General features: G+C 39.3%; 1 protein-coding gene across 1 annotated transcript in view; it reads left to right on the top strand.

Annotated features, from left to right (window-relative positions):
* The window catches only part of EIF2AK3 (eukaryotic translation initiation factor 2 alpha kinase 3), a 42,069-nt gene extending 23,717 nt beyond the window's left edge, over window positions 1–18,352 (top strand). The window contains exons 5-17 of the mRNA XM_015625415.3: window positions 1,536–1,770; window positions 2,022–2,184; window positions 3,063–3,200; window positions 3,731–3,853; window positions 4,389–4,609; window positions 4,940–5,052; window positions 6,114–6,236; window positions 7,448–7,597; window positions 8,599–9,367; window positions 13,070–13,237; window positions 13,767–13,868; window positions 16,032–16,094; window positions 17,147–18,352. Coding sequence (XP_015480901.1) covers window positions 1,536–1,770; window positions 2,022–2,184; window positions 3,063–3,200; window positions 3,731–3,853; window positions 4,389–4,609; window positions 4,940–5,052; window positions 6,114–6,236; window positions 7,448–7,597; window positions 8,599–9,367; window positions 13,070–13,237; window positions 13,767–13,868; window positions 16,032–16,094; window positions 17,147–17,323 — 2,545 coding nt within the window. The 3' untranslated portion in view covers window positions 17,324–18,352. The remainder of the gene's footprint in view (window positions 1–1,535; window positions 1,771–2,021; window positions 2,185–3,062; window positions 3,201–3,730; window positions 3,854–4,388; window positions 4,610–4,939; window positions 5,053–6,113; window positions 6,237–7,447; window positions 7,598–8,598; window positions 9,368–13,069; window positions 13,238–13,766; window positions 13,869–16,031; window positions 16,095–17,146) is intronic.
* The last annotated feature ends 413 nt before the right edge of the window (window positions 18,353–18,765 follow it).

Raw genomic sequence — 18,765 nt, 5'->3', positions numbered from 1 at the left:
CTGCTGTTTTTGTACAAGAGGAGACAGTTTAAAAGTCCTCTTATAATCTACTCACTTTAAGGTTCTTTACCTACTAATGGTTATTGTCACAGGGGAGGTGGGTTAAACGTGATGTCTTAAGCTTTCATTTTAAGTTGATGTTTTAAATCATTCTTAAATTTATGTTGTTCATTCCATAATGTAGGTGGTGTGTTCTTTCTAAGCTGAAGAAACTGGTTCAATCTGTGATTTTTCTAACACTGTCACATTGAAGTTTTAATACATCAAGATTTCTTTAAAATTGCAGACATGTATTTTCTGAAAAACAAAACAAAAACCAAACTCACTTCATAAAACACGGACTTCAAAAGCTGGGTTCTGTACATAGATACAAGTAACTACCCAGCAACATAGTGGAGAACCAGTCATTCCCTGTTCCTCTGCTCCCTCTTCTGTTTGCAGCACGATGTGACAGGTTGTGAGTTTGTAGCCTATCAGAGAGAACATAATGAGAACTCAGTCGATTTAACAGATCAGATGTCTGAGAATATAAATCTTGGTTTCTGTGTTTATTGGAGACAGATATTAACCAGGAGAGGTGTGTCAAAACCATAGTATTTAGTCTGGTGTCCCAGAATCCTCCTGTCTCTGTGGTGAGAAACAGAGGTGCTTTCCTGGTGACACAGAATGGGTAGGAAACGTCTGGGGTTTTAATCCAGACTAAGTAACATCTTTAATAAATCAACTGAGTGTATGAAATATGCCAAACCTTTACCTGAAGGATGTATATTCTTTAAAGAGCCATTTTGGGCTCCTGGTGGTTGCCAGATTGGTAAGAAGCATTAGGTACCCAAATACACCGTTCAATAAATATTTACCACTTCATGCTGTTCAAAACACAAACATGCCATCCTTTTCCCATTTGTCTCTTTGTAGGTTTACAAGAACTGAAGAGTTTTTTTACTGTGCAAAATAACTCTGCTCCTTACACATTTCATTTTGGTGTTAACCTATGGGACATGAACAGTCCTAGTTTCATGAAGTACCTGTCAAAGGATCTGAGTTAGGTTGTATGTGTCGTTAAACAAAAAAAGCATTGCCCCTTTCTCAGTTTTAAAAATCTTGTTTCCAGTTAAATCCACTAAATTAGTGAAGAGAAAAATGGCTTGTTAGAATGCTTCTTCCTAGCAGCATTGTGCTTACTGCTTTCATCAGCTACAGAAGGTTTTCTTACTAAGCAGACCCAGCTGTAGTACTTGATGATTTTAATTTTCCTCTTCATACACTAAACCTTTAATGCCATTGGCCCTACTTTACCAGCTTTTTTTCTCAGTTCACCCATCATGTTGGACAACATTTCCCAGCTTGTTTGATTTGTGTTCTGGATAAGCATTCCCCTCCTAGTACAGTTTTGTTCATTTGACAGTCTGAAAGTTTATAATGAAAATATGGCCCAAATATAGGTAATTCAGTTTAGAAATCTTCTGCACAGAGGACTTTGGACTTCCCTGGAATATAAAAGCTGTTTCTACAAAGGTTTTATCTTTTTCTTTGAGGTGGAATTTCAGTGTTGGTCACTTTGAGCTGCGCTATGTCCCAGATATTGAAACTAGAGCAGGATACATTGAGAGCAATTTTAAATCAACTATGAACAAAGAAGAAACAAAAATTATTTCAGATGTGGATGAGCAGGAAGCTATGATGAAAGACACAGTGATAAAGGTCTCTGTGGCTGACTGGAAGGTGATGGCTTTTAACAGACGAGGAGGACATCTGGAATGGGAATACCAGGTAGGGGGAAAGACAGAATATTAAATATCACAAAAGTAGACGTTTTGAAGATGTCTTTCATCTTTGGTTTCAGGCACTGTCTTTGTAAAGAAGCACACATCTGCTTGTAATTTTTTTTACTGAAGTTCTGACTTTGAGCTGCTGCATCTGTTACAAAAATTTAAACAAGAAATTTAAGCACTTTTTTCTTATTCTTATTTAATAGCTCATTAATACAACATTAATTTTCCAATTACCTCTTTCCCCTTCAGTTTTGCACTCCAATTGCTTCTGCATGGCTGCTTAAGGATGGCAAAGTAATTCCAATAAGTCTGTTTGATGACATGAGTTACACAGCTAATAATGAGGTACTGGAAGATGAAGAAGATCTTGTGGAAGCTGCCAGAGGGGCCACAGAATCCAGTGTCTATTTGGGTGAGACACCAACTGCAGCATTTTCTGTAGCAAACATTATTCATTTCTCTGTTGAGGTTATAGTAAAGCAAATCTTTTTGTACTGGTAGATTTCAAACCCATAAATCTTTTCCATTTTGATTCTGAAATGTTCATTGCTTTGTAGTTTCAGTACATTGGAAATGACTAACAGTCTTGAAACTTTAGAAGGCAGGTTGACAGCTAACAAAACAGCCTTATTGCCTATTGATTTGTACACTGATTGCAGTAACTTACTGTGAAGAAAATTCAGATAAGATTTTACATGGCTTAGTTTTCATCCAGCTGTCAGGATTCATTGGATGTGGTTTGTGACAATTTGAAATAGAGTGCCTCGAGGTTGTCTTCCTCCTCAGCTGTCTCTGGGAAGTAAAAGTGCTTTAGTTTTCTTAGACTTGGTTTGCCTTAGCCTTTTTCTCTGAGTCTTTGCACCTTGTAGCTTTCCAGTTAATGGTTAGAAAACAGATAAAGAGTAACAGTGGGAAGAGGCCAGATTGATCCAGCCTTCCTCGTGATGGCTGTTTTGTGCAGCATTAACAAGGGTAGGAAGTTTGAATGAGGTCTTAACTTCTGCAAATCCCAAACTCCTTTATTGCTCTTAAAAATTGCTGGCACTTTCCTGTAGCACCAGATTTCCAGCAGTAATAATCAGAAGTCCTGAACTCTTGCTTTCCTGGAATAGAGGGAAGATCCTACTGATATTATTGAGCCTAGCAATCAGACTCAGTATCTCAGGTTCTCTGAATATGAAGGAATATTTTCAAAAATGTTTTTAACCATGTATTTTGACTAGGCAGTTTTATTCCAGGGGTAAGAGAACCAAATCTAAAGACTAATACACTTCCTTGTTTATTACTTAGGTATGTTCAGGGGCCAGTTGTATCTTCACTCATCAGTCAGAATTTATGAGAAATTCCCAACCAACCCAAAGGCTCTGGAATCCAGGAATGATAATGCAATTATTCCTCTTCCCAAAATCAAATGGAAACCTTTAATCCGTAAGTAACAATTCAGAGTTTAATTTATTACCTCAGTTCAGAAAAGACAGGACATTTTTCTGATTTCCAGTGTGTTTCAAACTAGTCTGATGTTTCCAACTGTAAACTACCTCAGGAGTATCTCTGTGCTTTAATAAGTGTTTAATGTTTTTCTAATTAAATGTTTAATGTCTTGTTTTCTTTTACTAGGGATTTGATAGGGCGTTTATTAGTAATGAAATGTTTGGTCTTCTTAAAAAAAATTTTCAACAAAAAGAGGAAGAAGTTTTTTGCAGTGATGTGAATATGAGTGAAGGGGAGAATTATTAAGGAACTGTTATTTTAAAGTACCTTTTGTAATGTTTCCTTCTAGGAAGTTTACTTCTCATGATCCGATTCAAGAGGCATTTTATAAGATTATGCAACTGGAGTTCTCTTTAAATTAATGTGAGAACAGAATTTTACAAACAATGGAGATTTTATATACTCTGCAGAATAAGCAGTCTGTACTTGAAATAAAGCTCAGAAAATTTTCTCTTTTCTATGCTTAGATTCTCCTTCCAGGACTCCAGTGCTGGTGGGCTCTGATGAGTTTGATAAGTGTCTCAGCAATGACAAGTATTCCCATGAGGAGTACAGCAATGGAGCACTGTCGGTTCTGCAGTACCCATATGGTAGGTGAAGTTCCAGACTTTGAAGTGTTTCTGATACCTAGGTTTTATTATCTGTGATTTTCAATAAATGACCATTTGACCTTAAATATGTGCATTTTTTTAATATTTAATGAACGAGGAAATTTTTACTCTAACTAGGATTCGTGGATTGCGATGGAGGCACCACGTGAAGCACAACAAAGTGCCAGGAATTGCTACTGAAGAGCTGTTGTGTGTGCTGCTATTGCTATTGAGAGTTGTTTGCAGTGGAAAAATCTTGGGAATTACTTTTTTCTGGATTTGCTAACAGTGCTGGAAACTCAGGATGATTGTCACAAGTTTTCCATATGGAAGATATTCTGATTCAAAACTAGGAAGTCCTAGTTGCTGTCCACAACCCTAATTAACTGAATTTGCTTATGTGCCATTTAAAATCAAGGGGCATGAAAATAAAAACACCCCATGTCTGTTGAGGAGAGCTATTAATGAGAAGCCAAAGCTGTTTTGTAGGTACCTGCAAGTAAATCTGTGTTCTCTTTGTGTGTTTTATACACAGATAATGGTTATTACTTACCCTACTACAAGAGGGAGAGAAATAAACGTAGCAATCAGATCACTGTTAGATTTTTTGATGACACAAATTACAAGAACATTCGCAAAAAGGATCCTGTTCTTCTTCTTCACTGGTGGAAAGAAATTGTTGGCACCATTTTATTTTGTATCGTGGCCACAACCTTTATTGTGCGCAAACTCTTCCATCCCCACCCTTACAGCAGAGTAAGTATTTTTTTCTGAATCCCAAATACAGAAGGAATTATTTTTGCTGTTTCTTTCAGTTTGGACTCTGCAATGAGTAATATTAATAAGTTAATAACTAATGAGATAACAATATCAAAAGCCTAAATTTATTGTTTAATCTGTGTGTGAAGGCTGCCAGCTGCCACATACAATTTGCTTAACTGCTTCAGCAAGCAGATTAGACTGCTTCTGACGTGTCTGGAGATATTTATTTAATGCCATGTCTAGGATACAAACCAGTCTCAGGCACTCAAGGAGTTGATTTTGTCTGTTTGTTTGTTTTGTTCTTGTTTTGGAAATCCTTGTTAGCTGCGGAAGGAGTCTGAAACACAGTGTCAGACTGATTGTAAGTATGAGCCCACTTGTGGAGACATTAAAGACAACAGCTGGAGTGATGCCAAGAACTCTGGATATGTGTCAAGGTGAGGTCTGTTCAACACAACATAAACAGGGTGTTTAATCAGTATGGCTGCTAATACTGTCTGGAGATAGAAAGAGTAGGTGTTCACCTGTTCTTACCTAGGAACTCCTAGGAACTCCCAGTCCTCTGCAGGATAATCAGCAGCTGGCACAAAGGACTCTGTGACCCCGTTACTTGTGGGACATTGCAGTTATGATTAGTCTGCAAAATTCCAGAGAGTCAACAGATTACATGTGATCAGAAGTATTGCTCTCAGATTTCTTGCTGATATGCAAAATAAGAGATTGATCCTTGTAGGTCTTAATCATGTTAATTATGGATCTTGTAGGTCTTAATCGTGGATGTGTTTATGGTGTAAGGCAGAGAAAGGCAGTTGCAGATGGAAATAGATGACATTTAATATACTCTGCAGAATAAGCAGCCTATAAAATAATAAAATAAATAATAAATAAAATGGTTATTAGTTTTACAAAAGAGTTGGTTAAGGCAGAAGGCTTAATAGGAGCATGTCATACTCCAGAGCAAATGTGACCATTTCCTGTACATTTGTAACTCAGTGAAAGTAAAAACTGGAGTGTTTAAAATGAGGAAAAGTAAGAAAAGTAGTGATATTTAAGAACAGTGATGTTTTGGATGGAATGTTTAGAAGGACTAGTTGCAGAAACAGTTTTTTGGGATAGAGTTAAAGGCAAATCATGATTTAGAAAATACTCAGCTATAGAAATGTGGGCTATATACTCAGGATCCAGTAGGCATGCAACACAGTGATCTGAAAAACCTCTTCAGTTTGTCCAGTGCATGCAGAATGAATCCTGCTGGCCTGTGATAAACTCTGCATAAATAGATATTTAGCAGCTGTCCATTTCATAGATAGGGAATTGCTCACAGTGGGTGAGCAGGGAAAAATAAGAAATTCTGCAAATCCTTCAGCATGTTTTGCCTGTACAGAACTACTTCAGTCATGGTCATAAATGACTTTATTTTTCTGTCCATACTAATGCATTTTTCTCCTCTATCCTCCCTCCCTTCTTCTGTCCCTTCCTCATACCCCTCTGTTCCCAGATATCTGACAGATTTTGAACCAATTCAGTGTCTGGGTCGTGGAGGTTTTGGAGTGGTTTTTGAAGCCAGAAATAAAGTGGATGACTGCAACTATGCCATCAAGAGGATCCGATTGCCCAACAGGTAATGAATGGGTTTGTTGGGACACAGAAGAATGAATGATTGGTGAGATCCCACCCTACACAGAACCATCTGCTCCTCAACTGAATTCTCAGCTATTATATTAGGATGAATGACATACTTTTTAATGGGGGGCTGGCTTAGTTTTGGCATAGAAAATTGGGCATATGCAATCCCAGCAGAGGTGACCTGCTTGGCTAAAACCCTTGCATAGTAGATCCCATTGTGAGGATGCTGCTCCAAGGGGATTTCCTTGATTAATGGAGCCTTTGCGAACTGGACCAGTTATTGTAGTGCTGTTCATGTGCTTCTCTCCTTCCTCTCCTTGCCTTTCTGATTCCATCTCCTCTTTCTTTTCTCTTTCCCTCACCTACTTTTTTGACTCCATTTGCCCATTTGTTTCATTTTCTTGTACCACAACCCCTACCTTTTCTCTCAGTCATAGGTGGTCAAGACATGCTGCTGAATTACCCTACCCAGAGCTTGCAGCACTTACTTTTACTGGGAGATGGGAGACACTGCTTCTGGAAATCTCAAGTTAGAACAGCAAGAGGGAGGGGGTAAAGCTATGAAATCTAGAATTAATTTTTTTTTTTGAATGTGGTAAATAAGTGTGACCATTTAAGATGAAACATTTTGTTCAGAGATTTATGGTAGCCTAAATTCTTCTTTTCCAAGCATATTCAAAGCTGTTAAACCATCAGACTTTATTTGATCCAGTTACAGTCTTATTCCTTCAGTAAGACTGAAGGCTGTCTGCTTTCCTGTTCATAGAACAGAAATGGTCCTTATTCAATCTCCTTACCTATTGTCAGTTAAAAAACAAATGCTAAGATATTGCTGTCTGTCTTTTGTGTCAGTGTCTTCTACATCCCTGTAGAATATTTCTGTTTAAAATCCTTTTTCTATCCTTGAGAACAGTTGAGAGGAAGATGAACCTTTCCTTCTTGTTTTTGCTGCCTGTAATTATGAAATTGTGAAAGGGGAAGACTAAATACTGAGCCATTATGAGCACATTCTGTTCCTCCACACTTCTAAGCTAAAGGAGTTACTCTGGGGAATTTCAGACATACTTTTGTTTTGATGTGAAAAGCAACACTACTGGCCTGGTATATACTGGGGCAGCTTTAACTAAATTCCTTTTGCTAAAATTTTTGTGCTGTGCTGTTGATTTTTGTGACCATGTTTCTTTTTCTGCTCACCCCAAACTGTAGGGAGCTGGCTCGTGAAAAGGTGATGAGGGAAGTCAAGGCTTTGGCTAAGCTCGAGCATCCAGGGATTGTTCGGTATTTCAATGCATGGCTGGAAGCTCCCCCTGAGAGATGGCAGGAGAAGATGGATGAGCAGTGGTTAAAAGATGAAAGGTAACTCATGAGGCTCTTTTTAACAATTGCATTTGAGATTGTCAAGAGAACTAGAAAACTGGTAGAAGATCTGGGAAGATGGAGGGACTATCTAGGAGAGATGGTTGCTAACTTAGCCTGACAGCTTTTCAGTTGAACAGGTAAAAATATATCAGCCTCTTGATTTATAGTTCTCTCTTGTGTTAAAGTCCTTATTTCAGCTTAGGAAACATCACATGGTTCTTAATTGAACTGGTGTAACTGAATCTTGTAGTGATTGGAAGGCTGAAGCATTCATCCAGTTGCTGTGATTCATTTTCAGACTTTGGCATCTCTGCCTTCTTTGTTCCTTTCTACTGCTTTCTTTCTCTTCATTGTCTTCAGTTAGGTGGACCTGATACAGTACTCAATGAATTAATTTCAGCAGAAATATGTGAGGGATAATCAGACTGATGATTCGTGAAGCTTGGTAGAAAAAGATTAAAAATGGAGAATTAGATAAAGGAGTTAGAGATTGTGAAGAGAGAGGAAAAAGTGGGTGTATGTTGGCATTTATAGAATGAGGCCTAATACAAGAGTGCTGGGTGGTTTCATAATAACATCTTAACGTGCCTCACAATTTTTGGAATGCAGCGACCTTTATATTTCAGGCATCAAATTAACATTTCACAGCTGTAATTCTTCCAAGGCACTTTAAATAGTCCTTGCAGTGCGTGTTCCAAAGGGCTGGGTTTTTGCAAACTGAAGATGAGGCTGATTGCACATTAGGAACCCAGGCAGTAGAGCTTGTTAAATATTCCTTTATCAACACTTTTGAGAAAACATTATCCTTTCTATGACACAGGTGCTAAATCCTGGTTATTAGTGATTCCCACACTTGGGCAGTCATTCCTTGTTGAGGTATGACACAGGTGTCAGGGGTAGCAATTGTTAAAATCTAGCCTTTTGAAGTGCATTTCTAGTGGAATAATTAGCATCTACTGCGATTTCTCTGGTATTGATCTCTCAACTTTATCTTCCAGCACTGATTGGCCACTCAGTTCTCCCAGCCCAATGGATGTCCCATCATTTAAGATCACAACAGAACCATTTTCAACAGAGGAACACATTGAAGTTACTGCAGCATCGTCCAAGAGGGTGAGGTCTGTGGGGATACCCTGTGGTCAGTCAGATTCATCTGGAAGCCAGTTTTCCCCTCTGGAATTTTCTGACACAGACAACAGGGACTTGCAGCACTCAGAAGATCCACTATTAAACCTTCAGGACAGTGTCCTTACAGGCTGTGATGTAGAAGACAGTACTATCAACAGTAATGAGCTGGGACACTCCTTAGAAATCTGTCCTTCAGCTGTTCCTGTTGTACATCTGAAGGAAGGGACCTCATCCTCTATTGTGTTTGAGGATTCTGGCTGCGGAAATGCCTCTAGTAAGGAAGATAAAATTGATGTTTCACATAATGAGAGTCCTTCTGAGGATAAAGGGAAAAGTACAAAGGAATCTGATAACAAGAAATTGGCTTCAGGAAGTCCCCTCTCTGTTTCTCCTCCAAGGCCAACAAGTTTAAGCCTGGACCTTTCTAAAAACACTGCAGAAAAAGTCAAACCCACCTCTCCAAAGGTGTATCTGTACATCCAGATGCAGCTCTGCCGGAAAGAGAACCTTAAAGACTGGATGAGCAGAAGATGCACCATAGAGGAGAGGGAAAGGACAGAGTGTTTGCAGATCTTTCTGCAGATTGCTGAAGCTGTTGACTTTCTACATAGCAAAGGATTAATGCACAGGGATCTCAAGGTTTGTATCCATAGGTTGCTGTATGTGGGAGGAATGTGGCACTGGAGACAAAGCCTGCCAAAATAGCTGACTCCTCTCGGTGACCTCAGCACGGGTGTTCAAAAAGCTGAATTAATGTCTCTACAATAATCTGGAGGCGCAGTGCTCCAGGAAATAAACATTCATCACTTGTTACTGCAATTAAAGTCTTTCTTACAAGAAAGACTTCTTGTACCTGGCACAGATCAGTGGCATTTGTCCTATGGTATTTTTAATTCATGTTCTTTGTACAGGGTTATTCAGTGCTAAGCTGTGTGACAAAGCTATTTTGGATCCTGTTCTACTATTTCAAGTGAAGCAGATAATTGGCAGTGTGAGCTTGCAGTTGGACTTGATCTTAGAAGTCTTTTCCAACCTAAATAATTCTGTGATTCTAATTCTGGTATTTTTCTTCTTTCTACAGCAGTACAGCCTAAAAGGGGAAGTATTGCTCTTGGTTAGAGAAAGTAAAAATTAAGTATTACTGCTCTGGGATTGAAATGTAAAGTGTCCTGGAGTGGAGCTGTGAGCCAATGCCAGCAATCAGAATGAAGCTTTCTGAAGGATTCACAGTATTTTTAATGTCTCACAGCATCCAGACAGTGAGGAATGGGAAAGGTGGTTTACACCTCTGGTGTTTAGTGTAACTGAAGTCAGGAGTAACTTGTACCTTCTCTTTCATTTCATTCATGATCCTCCTATGCTAGTGCCTAATTTTGCTGAAACTTAAAAGGAGGTTCAAATCCAATAATCCTCAAAGGATATGTCAGAGTTAGAAAACCTCATGAGTCCTTACAAGTATTTTCTTTTCCCATCAGCATTAGGCAATTACCTTGAACCAGTTATCTGACAAATCTTTAGTGCTTGAGAAACTGACCATAAAATAATTAAATCCCTGTACAAATATGTTGCTAAACATGTTAATTAATAACCTTTCTTAACAATACTGTCAGTTGTAGCCCTCTGCAGTCTCACTGAGCTCACTGTTCAGTAAATCTTATGTAGATCTTCACTTAAAACTGTATTCGTCTTAATCAAAAGGTGTGGAGTGTTTTGTTGGAACATGTTAAAAGTTCAGTGCTGGCAGCAGTTTGAACAAGAGATTTAATTTTGTTTATTTGGTATAACCAACTTGGAAGCAGTCTCCCTGGATGAACAGCTTTCTCCTTCAGGAAACTTTCTGTGCTTGTATAGATGTTATTCTTGGACCCCAAAGTTTATTTGTCTGTTATGTGTTAATTTGGTCAAAACAACATACAGTTTATTTAATTATTTTCCATACTTTTCAGAAGGTCCTAGGAAGAGATCTCATCTAATTTTGCAATTTGTCCAAGGGATTGGTCATGCAGCCCTGAGTTGGTGCCAGCACTAACATGTGAATAACCTGCAAAGTTGCTTTGGCTTGGCTACAGGCAGAGCTCAGTGACAGCAGAGGCCAGTTCTTGCTCCCATTGGCACCAACAAAAGCTGGTAGACTGTGTGAAAATACATTTCTATGTGGGCTTATTAAAAGATCCAAGAAGTAATCTAAATATTTTAATTAACAGTGCACATTAAAAATGCATTAATTAGGCTCCTGCTAATCAGAGATACTGTAATGACAAGATGGCAGGAATTATGTGGGCAAGCGAAGAGGTCAGAGTTCAAATTCTTTTGAAGAAAGGAAGTGCAGAAATGAAAGTCTGTCTGTCAAGTGCATTTACTGTTACTCCTAGGATAAGCTGTCGGTCATGCTTGGCAGCTCAAAAGAAATTATCAGTTTCACAGAACTGCAAGAACAGTCTTGGATACATTTTGCAGCATTAATTGAATTAAACAGAGTATTCCAGATGTGTGAGAAGCTTTTTCATGTCTCTGAAAAAATGAAAATTCTTATTCTGACTGAAGAATATGGAGAAAAATTTCTTTGTACAGGTGGCTAGATAACTGAACTAGAGGGTGGTTATATTTGACTCTGCTCCTCTGATGATTTAAATCAAAACTGTGTGCTTCTCCCTTAGGCTTTTTCTTTTCCCAAATGTGATCTTGATTGTTTATTCTTGCTGGTATCTTGCAATAGCAGAGAGTCCATTTCCCTTATTTGTAGAAACTGTGTCAGCCTGTTCAGAGACAGTCTGTGTCCAGACAGAGAAGTATTGAAATGAACTTTCTGTTATGAGGAATTTTTTCCCCAGGAAGCAAGAAAATCTTGACTTTTATGTTTGTTGGAGGAGAGTAAGTCAATGGGATACAAACTCCTAATGGAGATGTTTGTTCCTTGAGCATTAAAATTCTGATATCAAGACTTTTGACCATGTGGGTGTGGTCTGAGGGGTGGGTGCTCTGTAAATGCTTCAGCCAGAGCCTAGAAATGCTGAGGGTTTACAGGACAGTGGCTTTTGTGCCCTGAATGCACTGTGACTCCAGAGGGCTGGACATTCATTGCAGGGAAATACAGTAGGAGATAAGACCTGGCTCAGAAGGCAGTTGCAGAGGCAGGATGTGAGCACTCTGGAACTGTTTCTCTAGTGCCTCCCTCAGAGGTGGCCTTTGCCTTAAAAAAAAACAACAAGAAGCCTTTTCTCTGTCTTGTTTCTCATGCTCACAATGGGTTTGTCTTCAACTGAGGAAGTCAGATGGACTTTAAAGAAGGTCAGCTTTGTGGTCCTTTATCTATAATGTGGAAAAATATTGCCTTTTATCTGTCTGCCTGCTCCTGTTGCAGGGCTTATGCCAGCAAAGCCTAGACCATTATTCTCCCAGCTTTCGAGGCTTCAGGAGCTCTGAGAGGAGCTTGCCCAGCACCACCTGCCTCTTCACGGCTTGGCCCTGTACAGGATCCTGCTGCTTCCTTCCCCTTTCAGGATCAGACTGTTCTTCTCCCAAAACTCTCTGTTTCTATTTGTAACCCAGCAGGAATGGTTATATTTCAAGGGAATAATCATTCTTTTGGTGGGTGCTGTTCTATCAGCCAGGAAGCAAATTTCTTGAAAAACTGTCTGGGATATGCACCATTGGCAAAGGGACATCTCTGTTCCAGTCTCTTTTATCAATAGGCTGAGCCATGGAAAGTTTGTGGCAAACAAGCTAAAGGAAAGTTAAGCCAGATCATCACTGTTGCTGCCTTTCTGAATTGCAAAGTTCTTAAGCTTCTGTCAAAAATAAACTGTTAATTCTGTTATGCAAACAGCTGTTGCCACGTTAAACTGCACAGTTACACTGAAAAGCAGACCTTGTTCCCCTTGTATCTGTAATTTAACACTAAGATGATTAGTTAATCACAGCTATGTGCTGGTTAATAATACAGCAAATGACTTCAGCACGTAAGGATTAAAATACAAAAGCCCTGGAGATGGAACTGCAGCATGCAGTGTGAAAGTGTCATGTGATGGGGAGCTGGATAACTTACCTGTGCTGTTCCCAGCAGTGCTGGCTCTGGGATGTTCTCAGCAAACCTGTGTGCTGCTGCTAAACCTCTGCTGAATGACAAGAAATGAGCAGTCTGAGTTTCAGGAAGAGACAATGGTTAATGCAGGAGTAATTCCTTTTTCCTGAATGGTTAAAATTCTTAACTGCTATCTTAACTGCAGTTCAATGAGTGTTTTTAACCCTGACAGCTCTGAGTTAGAACCAAGTGTTGTAACCACTGAAACACAGATGCTTGTTTGTTACTTACTTTTTCTTTTCACCTCTTTGTTTTCTCAGCCTTCCAATATATTTTTCACAATGGATGACATAGTAAAAGTTGGGGATTTTGGACTGGTGACTGCTATGGACCAAGATGAGGAGGAGGAATCAGTTCTGACCCCAATGCCAGCTTATGCCAGGCACACAGGACAAGTAGGGACCAAACTCTACATGAGCCCGGAACAGGTTTGTGCTCTCTTCTCCAAAGCTGTGCCTGGAAGAGCCCTGAATTTTTGGGAGCTCTGAGATTAGGCACTCCTTGTAAACCATTGCAATCAAGTCACTTAAATTCTTTCTCATCAAAATAGAGTTTTGAGCTAAATTGAATTTTAAAATGAATATTTAAATATATGTATTTGTTGTAGCAAAAATAGTGGCTAATTATTCAGACAGGATGCATTAATTTTTCTTGGTTTTAATGCAGTATAGGAAGGCAGCTGTAAAAGATACCAGTTAATTGAGGAAGGAAACACTTTTGTGCATGAGGTTTAAGTAAGGTGGAACATTTTGCTTTGCAGCACAGAGGAGCTGAGGATCAGAACTTTGCTCCCTGGTACTCATTGCTGAAGTTTGCCAATGCTCCTGTGCTGCAGCTTTCAGCTCTGCACAGGGCTGATGGCTTCCACAGGTGGACTTGCAGTGGTCTTGTTTACTGTGTAGATAATTGAATCCAGTGAGTAGCTTGATTGCCCTGACCCTGATTTTGCTTTCTCAGATCTGTGGCAACACCTATTCACACAAGGTGGATATCTTTTCTCTGGGACTGATTCTCTTTGAGCTGCTCTATCCCTTCAGCACACAGATGGAGAGGGTCAAGGTATGTGTGGTGTTTGGTTATCTTCAGCTTGAGCATTTGTTTAAAACAGCTATTTGCTTGGTGGAACACTGGCAAGAGGTTCCTGTCCTGTTTTCTTTGGAGAAGAGCCTTGCAGCTAGGAGCCCAAGTTCTTTATCAGCCTTGTACAGTCCCCCTGAATCACTGAAAATAAACTGCAGTCTTCCTAATGTGTGCAGTTGAATTGAGGCTTTAATTTCTTCACAAAGCTCCTCTGTTGTCAAGCCAAGTAAGAGAAATTATTGAACTACAGTATCCAAGAACTCAAGCAACAAATATAGCTTGTGACTTTAAGCCTACCAGCTTGGTTTTCATTCAAGAATTGGAACCATGCTGTGCATTTTGATTATTTCTTCCTTCATTTGCATCTGCAGTGCTTTTTCACCCAGAGCACTTGGTGAAAAATGGTTGTTCCTTTTCCTACAGGGAGTCTTAGCTGTGAGTCTCGTTCAGCTTCAAGCACAGTCTTCCCATAACTGATGATATTCATTGCACCAGATGTGAATTTGAGATATTTGATGGTGCATTACAGCTCTTGCTTTCTATTAAAATGTGAGATCCATCTTACTCAGGAACAAGTTCATGGAGAACAGGGACTACAGCCAGAAAGGTCTCTCCTCTGTGACAACCAGTGACCTGTACAGGAAAGAAAGAGTCATTAAAACTTGTATTTATCATTTAAATGTGCTTGGGGGCCTTATATTCTCAGGTGAAGATGGAGTGGGTTTAGCAGTGATGTAAGTAACAACTTGAACAGCAGCCTGACCAAGTACTTCATCTGTTGCATTCTCTTGATTAAAATGATCTGACTTTTTAATGGCACAAGGAGTACAGTCCAGAGGAGGAATTGGTGTTTAATTTGAACCCCTGGCAATGAAACCAGTTTCAGTTTCTCTAAATCAGTTTTACTGAAACAAAATACCCAGGAAACAGCCATCCTGCATTCTCAGATCTCTTGCAGCAGGGATTACAGGCTTTGCCCTTCCAGTTTCTCTCCTAAGAACAGAAGCAAAGTAAGTAATCAGAATGAAAATTCCTAAATTTCGTCTAATTTGAATTTTTTACTTCAAGAGAGTGCCCTGACTTTCCAGGATTTTCACTCATTTCACTCTTTTTGCTAAAAAGAAACCATTCCCTTTCATTGCCAGCTTCTGGAGTTTGGCTACTTCAGTAGTTATTTCTGAGTTGTTACACTGAGGTTTTCATTGGCATCAGCCAAGAATTAGCACTGCTTGCTGAAGCAAAACATGCTCTGCCTGACCAAGTAACCCAGCAAATTCTAGGAATTTGTGACAACTGGCTGGAAAAATCCCCAGAGGTGGAGCATGAGAGCTGCCTCTGTCTCAAGCTGCGAGCAGTCAGTAGCAGTGCAATTTATTTCCAGATGACATGCTGGAAAACAGATCACTAAATGCAGACTGAACTGAGAACAGGAGAAAAGTTTTCTGAAGCATTTTAATGTCGTCAAACTCAGTTCTAGTTTGGCTGTTGCCCATCACTATTAACTGGTCACTTTATACTTCCAATGGAATAATAGCGAAATTAATTTTGATTTAACTTTAAAACTTTTGTATTTTGTGCTCAAGATTTTGTAAAAGGAGATGCTTCCAAAAAAGTTTGTGCTGAATACTGTGCTTCTGGCTGAACATGGGAAGAGCAGTCACTAGATGGAGCCAGTGGCCTTCGTATGAAAGAAACCCAGAAACGGCCAGCACAAGGTGCTTTCTAAACTGCTGACAAATCTTCTCATTGCTCCTTAAATGTCAAACAAAGACTGGTGCTCACATTGGTAATGCAGAGACAGTCGCTTCATGTGTCTTGGTACTGGTGTAGGCCATCTTGGGAGTGCACAGATTTGTTGATTTTGTTCAGTTAAAGTGAGGAGTACAAGTTTATGTATCTGATTTAAAACTACGGATCACAATTCTTGTAGACAACTCCTACTGCTGCAGGCTCAATACCTAGGGAAGCAGCAACTCACCTGTTCAACTAGGTTGTGATTTTAAACCACTAAAGCAACACTTTAAAACAAAGGATTTTCTTTCCAGCAGGTTGATTTCTTTGCATAATTTGCATATTTTTGAAGGACAGGGTAATATTAAAGGATTTTGGAAGAGTTACATGTCATTCTTCATATTTTTGCAGACCTTAAGTGATGTTAGGAATTTGAAGTTTCCACCACTGTTCACTCAGAAATACGCACAAGAGGTAGGTACATCTGATGCTGTTAATTGTAGCCTTTTCATTAACAATTGTAGCTTTTTTTTCTTTCAATTTCCAATTGCTTTGCAGGTAAAAATGGAGAAACCAGGTTGCTTTCATGTTATTAAGATGTATTTCTCTATCTCAGTACTTCTCTACATTTCAAAGCGATAATTACATTAATGGGCACGATGACACTTTTGTCACAGTTTTCCTCCAGGAATTCATTTTTACCTGGCTTTCCTTTGTCACTCACACTCATTCATTTTACATACATTTTGTCATGAATTCCTGCAGCAAATCCATATTCCAAAAGTGCAGAGTTTCAGACAGGTAAAGGAGAGGCTCCCATGTCTGCATGGGATCCCCTCCAAACTGGACCTCCCAAGAGGGAAATCACATGAGCAAATTGTGCTGTGTTCTCATTAGTCAGGTCTGTAAAGTGATGTGGTTGCAGATAAAGAGGAGGTGATGCACAAAACCTCCCCAGTACAAAGCTGAGGTTCTCTCAGGTGTTCAGGGTAGCTTGAGTGGCCAAATGAGACCAGCCTTTGATGCTTTACAGCAGAAGGCTGCCTGGGAGAAGGGGTTGTGCTGTGCTCAGCTGGAGCAGGACACTAATTCTGATTAAATTTGAAACAAATATTCAAACTACTTGTATATTTAAAGGAAAAAATCTAATTTCCCACGAGAAAAAGTCAGTGTAGCTCAATAGGTGATGGCTTAAACATGAATCTAAAATTACATATAAATTATGTATAATATATTTTATTTTGATTGCAAATAATGTGAAGTTTTTTATAACTCTGTTAAACCTTGATCTGGTTTGCCAAACAGTTTTCAGTCTTTGACAGTAAAGACACTTTTAAGAGATGCAGAGTGATATATTTTAAAATATTTAGTGCACTTCTAACTTCTGAGCCAAAGAACTAACACCCAAATAACTCAGAAAGCAGCTGATTTTCCACTTGCTCACACAGCCACAGCTTAAGCCAGGACATGAAATGAGGAAGAGTTTGTGGATTGGTTCATGTAGTATGTGTTGTGTTTTCTTTCAGTACACCATGGTGAAGGACATGCTCTCCCCAAGTCCCACTGAACGACCAGAGGCTGCAGCAATCATAGAAAATCCTGTCTTTGAGGACTTGGAGCTCCCACCCAAACCCGTGCTCAGGCAGAGGTCACGGACAATGAGTCTATCAGGAAATAAACATTCCAGACAACCAAGCAAATAACTATCCTCAGGATCACTTCTTCCACTCGGCAGGTTTCACAGGGATTGTTCAGCAGAAGGATCCTATGATGCAGAATGTTTATCTTGGGAATAGTTTACTTCAGCTTTTTTTGCCATGTTTAATGTGTAAGACGTGTTGGACATATTTTTGTTTACTTTGACAGCCCACGAAGCCCAGTAACCAAACCTTTCTCATTCCATTTTCCTTACCTTTGCTCTCCGAAGCGGACGGGTCCAGCTGCTGTGCTTGCCAATGTTGTGCTCCATTATCCTTTTTTGCGGGGTTTCTTGGGTTTTTTTTGAAGCTTTGTAAATGTCAGCTTGCTGGGTGAGTGAGAGATCTGTAACATGTAAATAGAATTAAAATACTGTATTTTTATAGAGCAAATTACAGTCTCTAAACCTAGTGAGTGTCTATCTGGATCACTTGCTCTTTGGTGAAATGAAGATGATTTTGAAATTAACTTTGACTCCATTTTTGTCCCTGGTGGGTAAACTGGGAATCTGCACTATTTTTAAAGCAAAAAAGTACCACAATTGTACATATTGTCACTGTCCATAGCCTGTCATTAGAGGAAATCATTTCATACTTCTGCACTACAGTAGATCTTAGGGAATGCATCTTATACGGATGAAACTGTAGAGAAGGAAAAGGAGCTTTTTGCCATTAAATGGGGGGTTCTATAGGCAGTGGTTGGAAGAGCCATAGTCAAAATTATGTACAAAAATGTTGTGATTCTGAAAATTTAAACCTAATGAAGTCATACGTGTCGTATGTAATCTTGTAGATTTGTACTTTTTAAAAAAAATCAACTGGTAGGCATTTGTGTAATCTGCTAATTTAACTGCCTAATGCCATGCTTTTATTTCTCACTGTAAATATGTTAATTTTTATTTATACAATACAGAATCAATCCATTTGGGTTGGTGGTGTACAGGATGCACTTGCTGTAATTGTTGAGTGCATTGATTATTGTGACTTCTTTCAAGTCTAAATGATTTAATAAACTTTTTTATTTATAAGACAAAATAGTAGTTGCTTCTTTTGGAAGCCTGCATCCGTGTGTGCTGCAGATGGCAGCTCTGTGCAGTGGGAATAGGATGGGCTCTGCATTCCTGAACTTCCTTTGCTTCACTGGCCACAGCATGTGTAATGACACAAAACTGAATGTGCTGCTTGGGAGCAAGATAGGATCTGGAGAAAGAAGGGAATTGAGCTCTAAACTGGGTGGATTATGGAGGCTCACCAGAGAGGGGAGAAAGGATAATTCTTACGCTATTAGAACTGTTCTTGTACAATTGTATTTTTCTGTTTTACAGCTTTAAATTTGTTAAAGTCTCTGAGATCAGTTTCCTAAAGAGATACTGGATTCAAATCCTTCTGGGGATTACTGTACTGTGGTGGGACACTGTGACCAGCAGTTAAACCAGCTGACACCCTGC

This window comes from Parus major, chromosome 4, assembly GCF_001522545.3.
Source record: "Parus major isolate Abel chromosome 4, Parus_major1.1, whole genome shotgun sequence".
NCBI classification, from domain to species: Eukaryota; Metazoa; Chordata; class Aves; order Passeriformes; family Paridae; genus Parus; species Parus major.
Note: the sequence above shows the minus strand (reverse complement) of the source record. Positions and strands in the feature narration are given on the sequence as shown.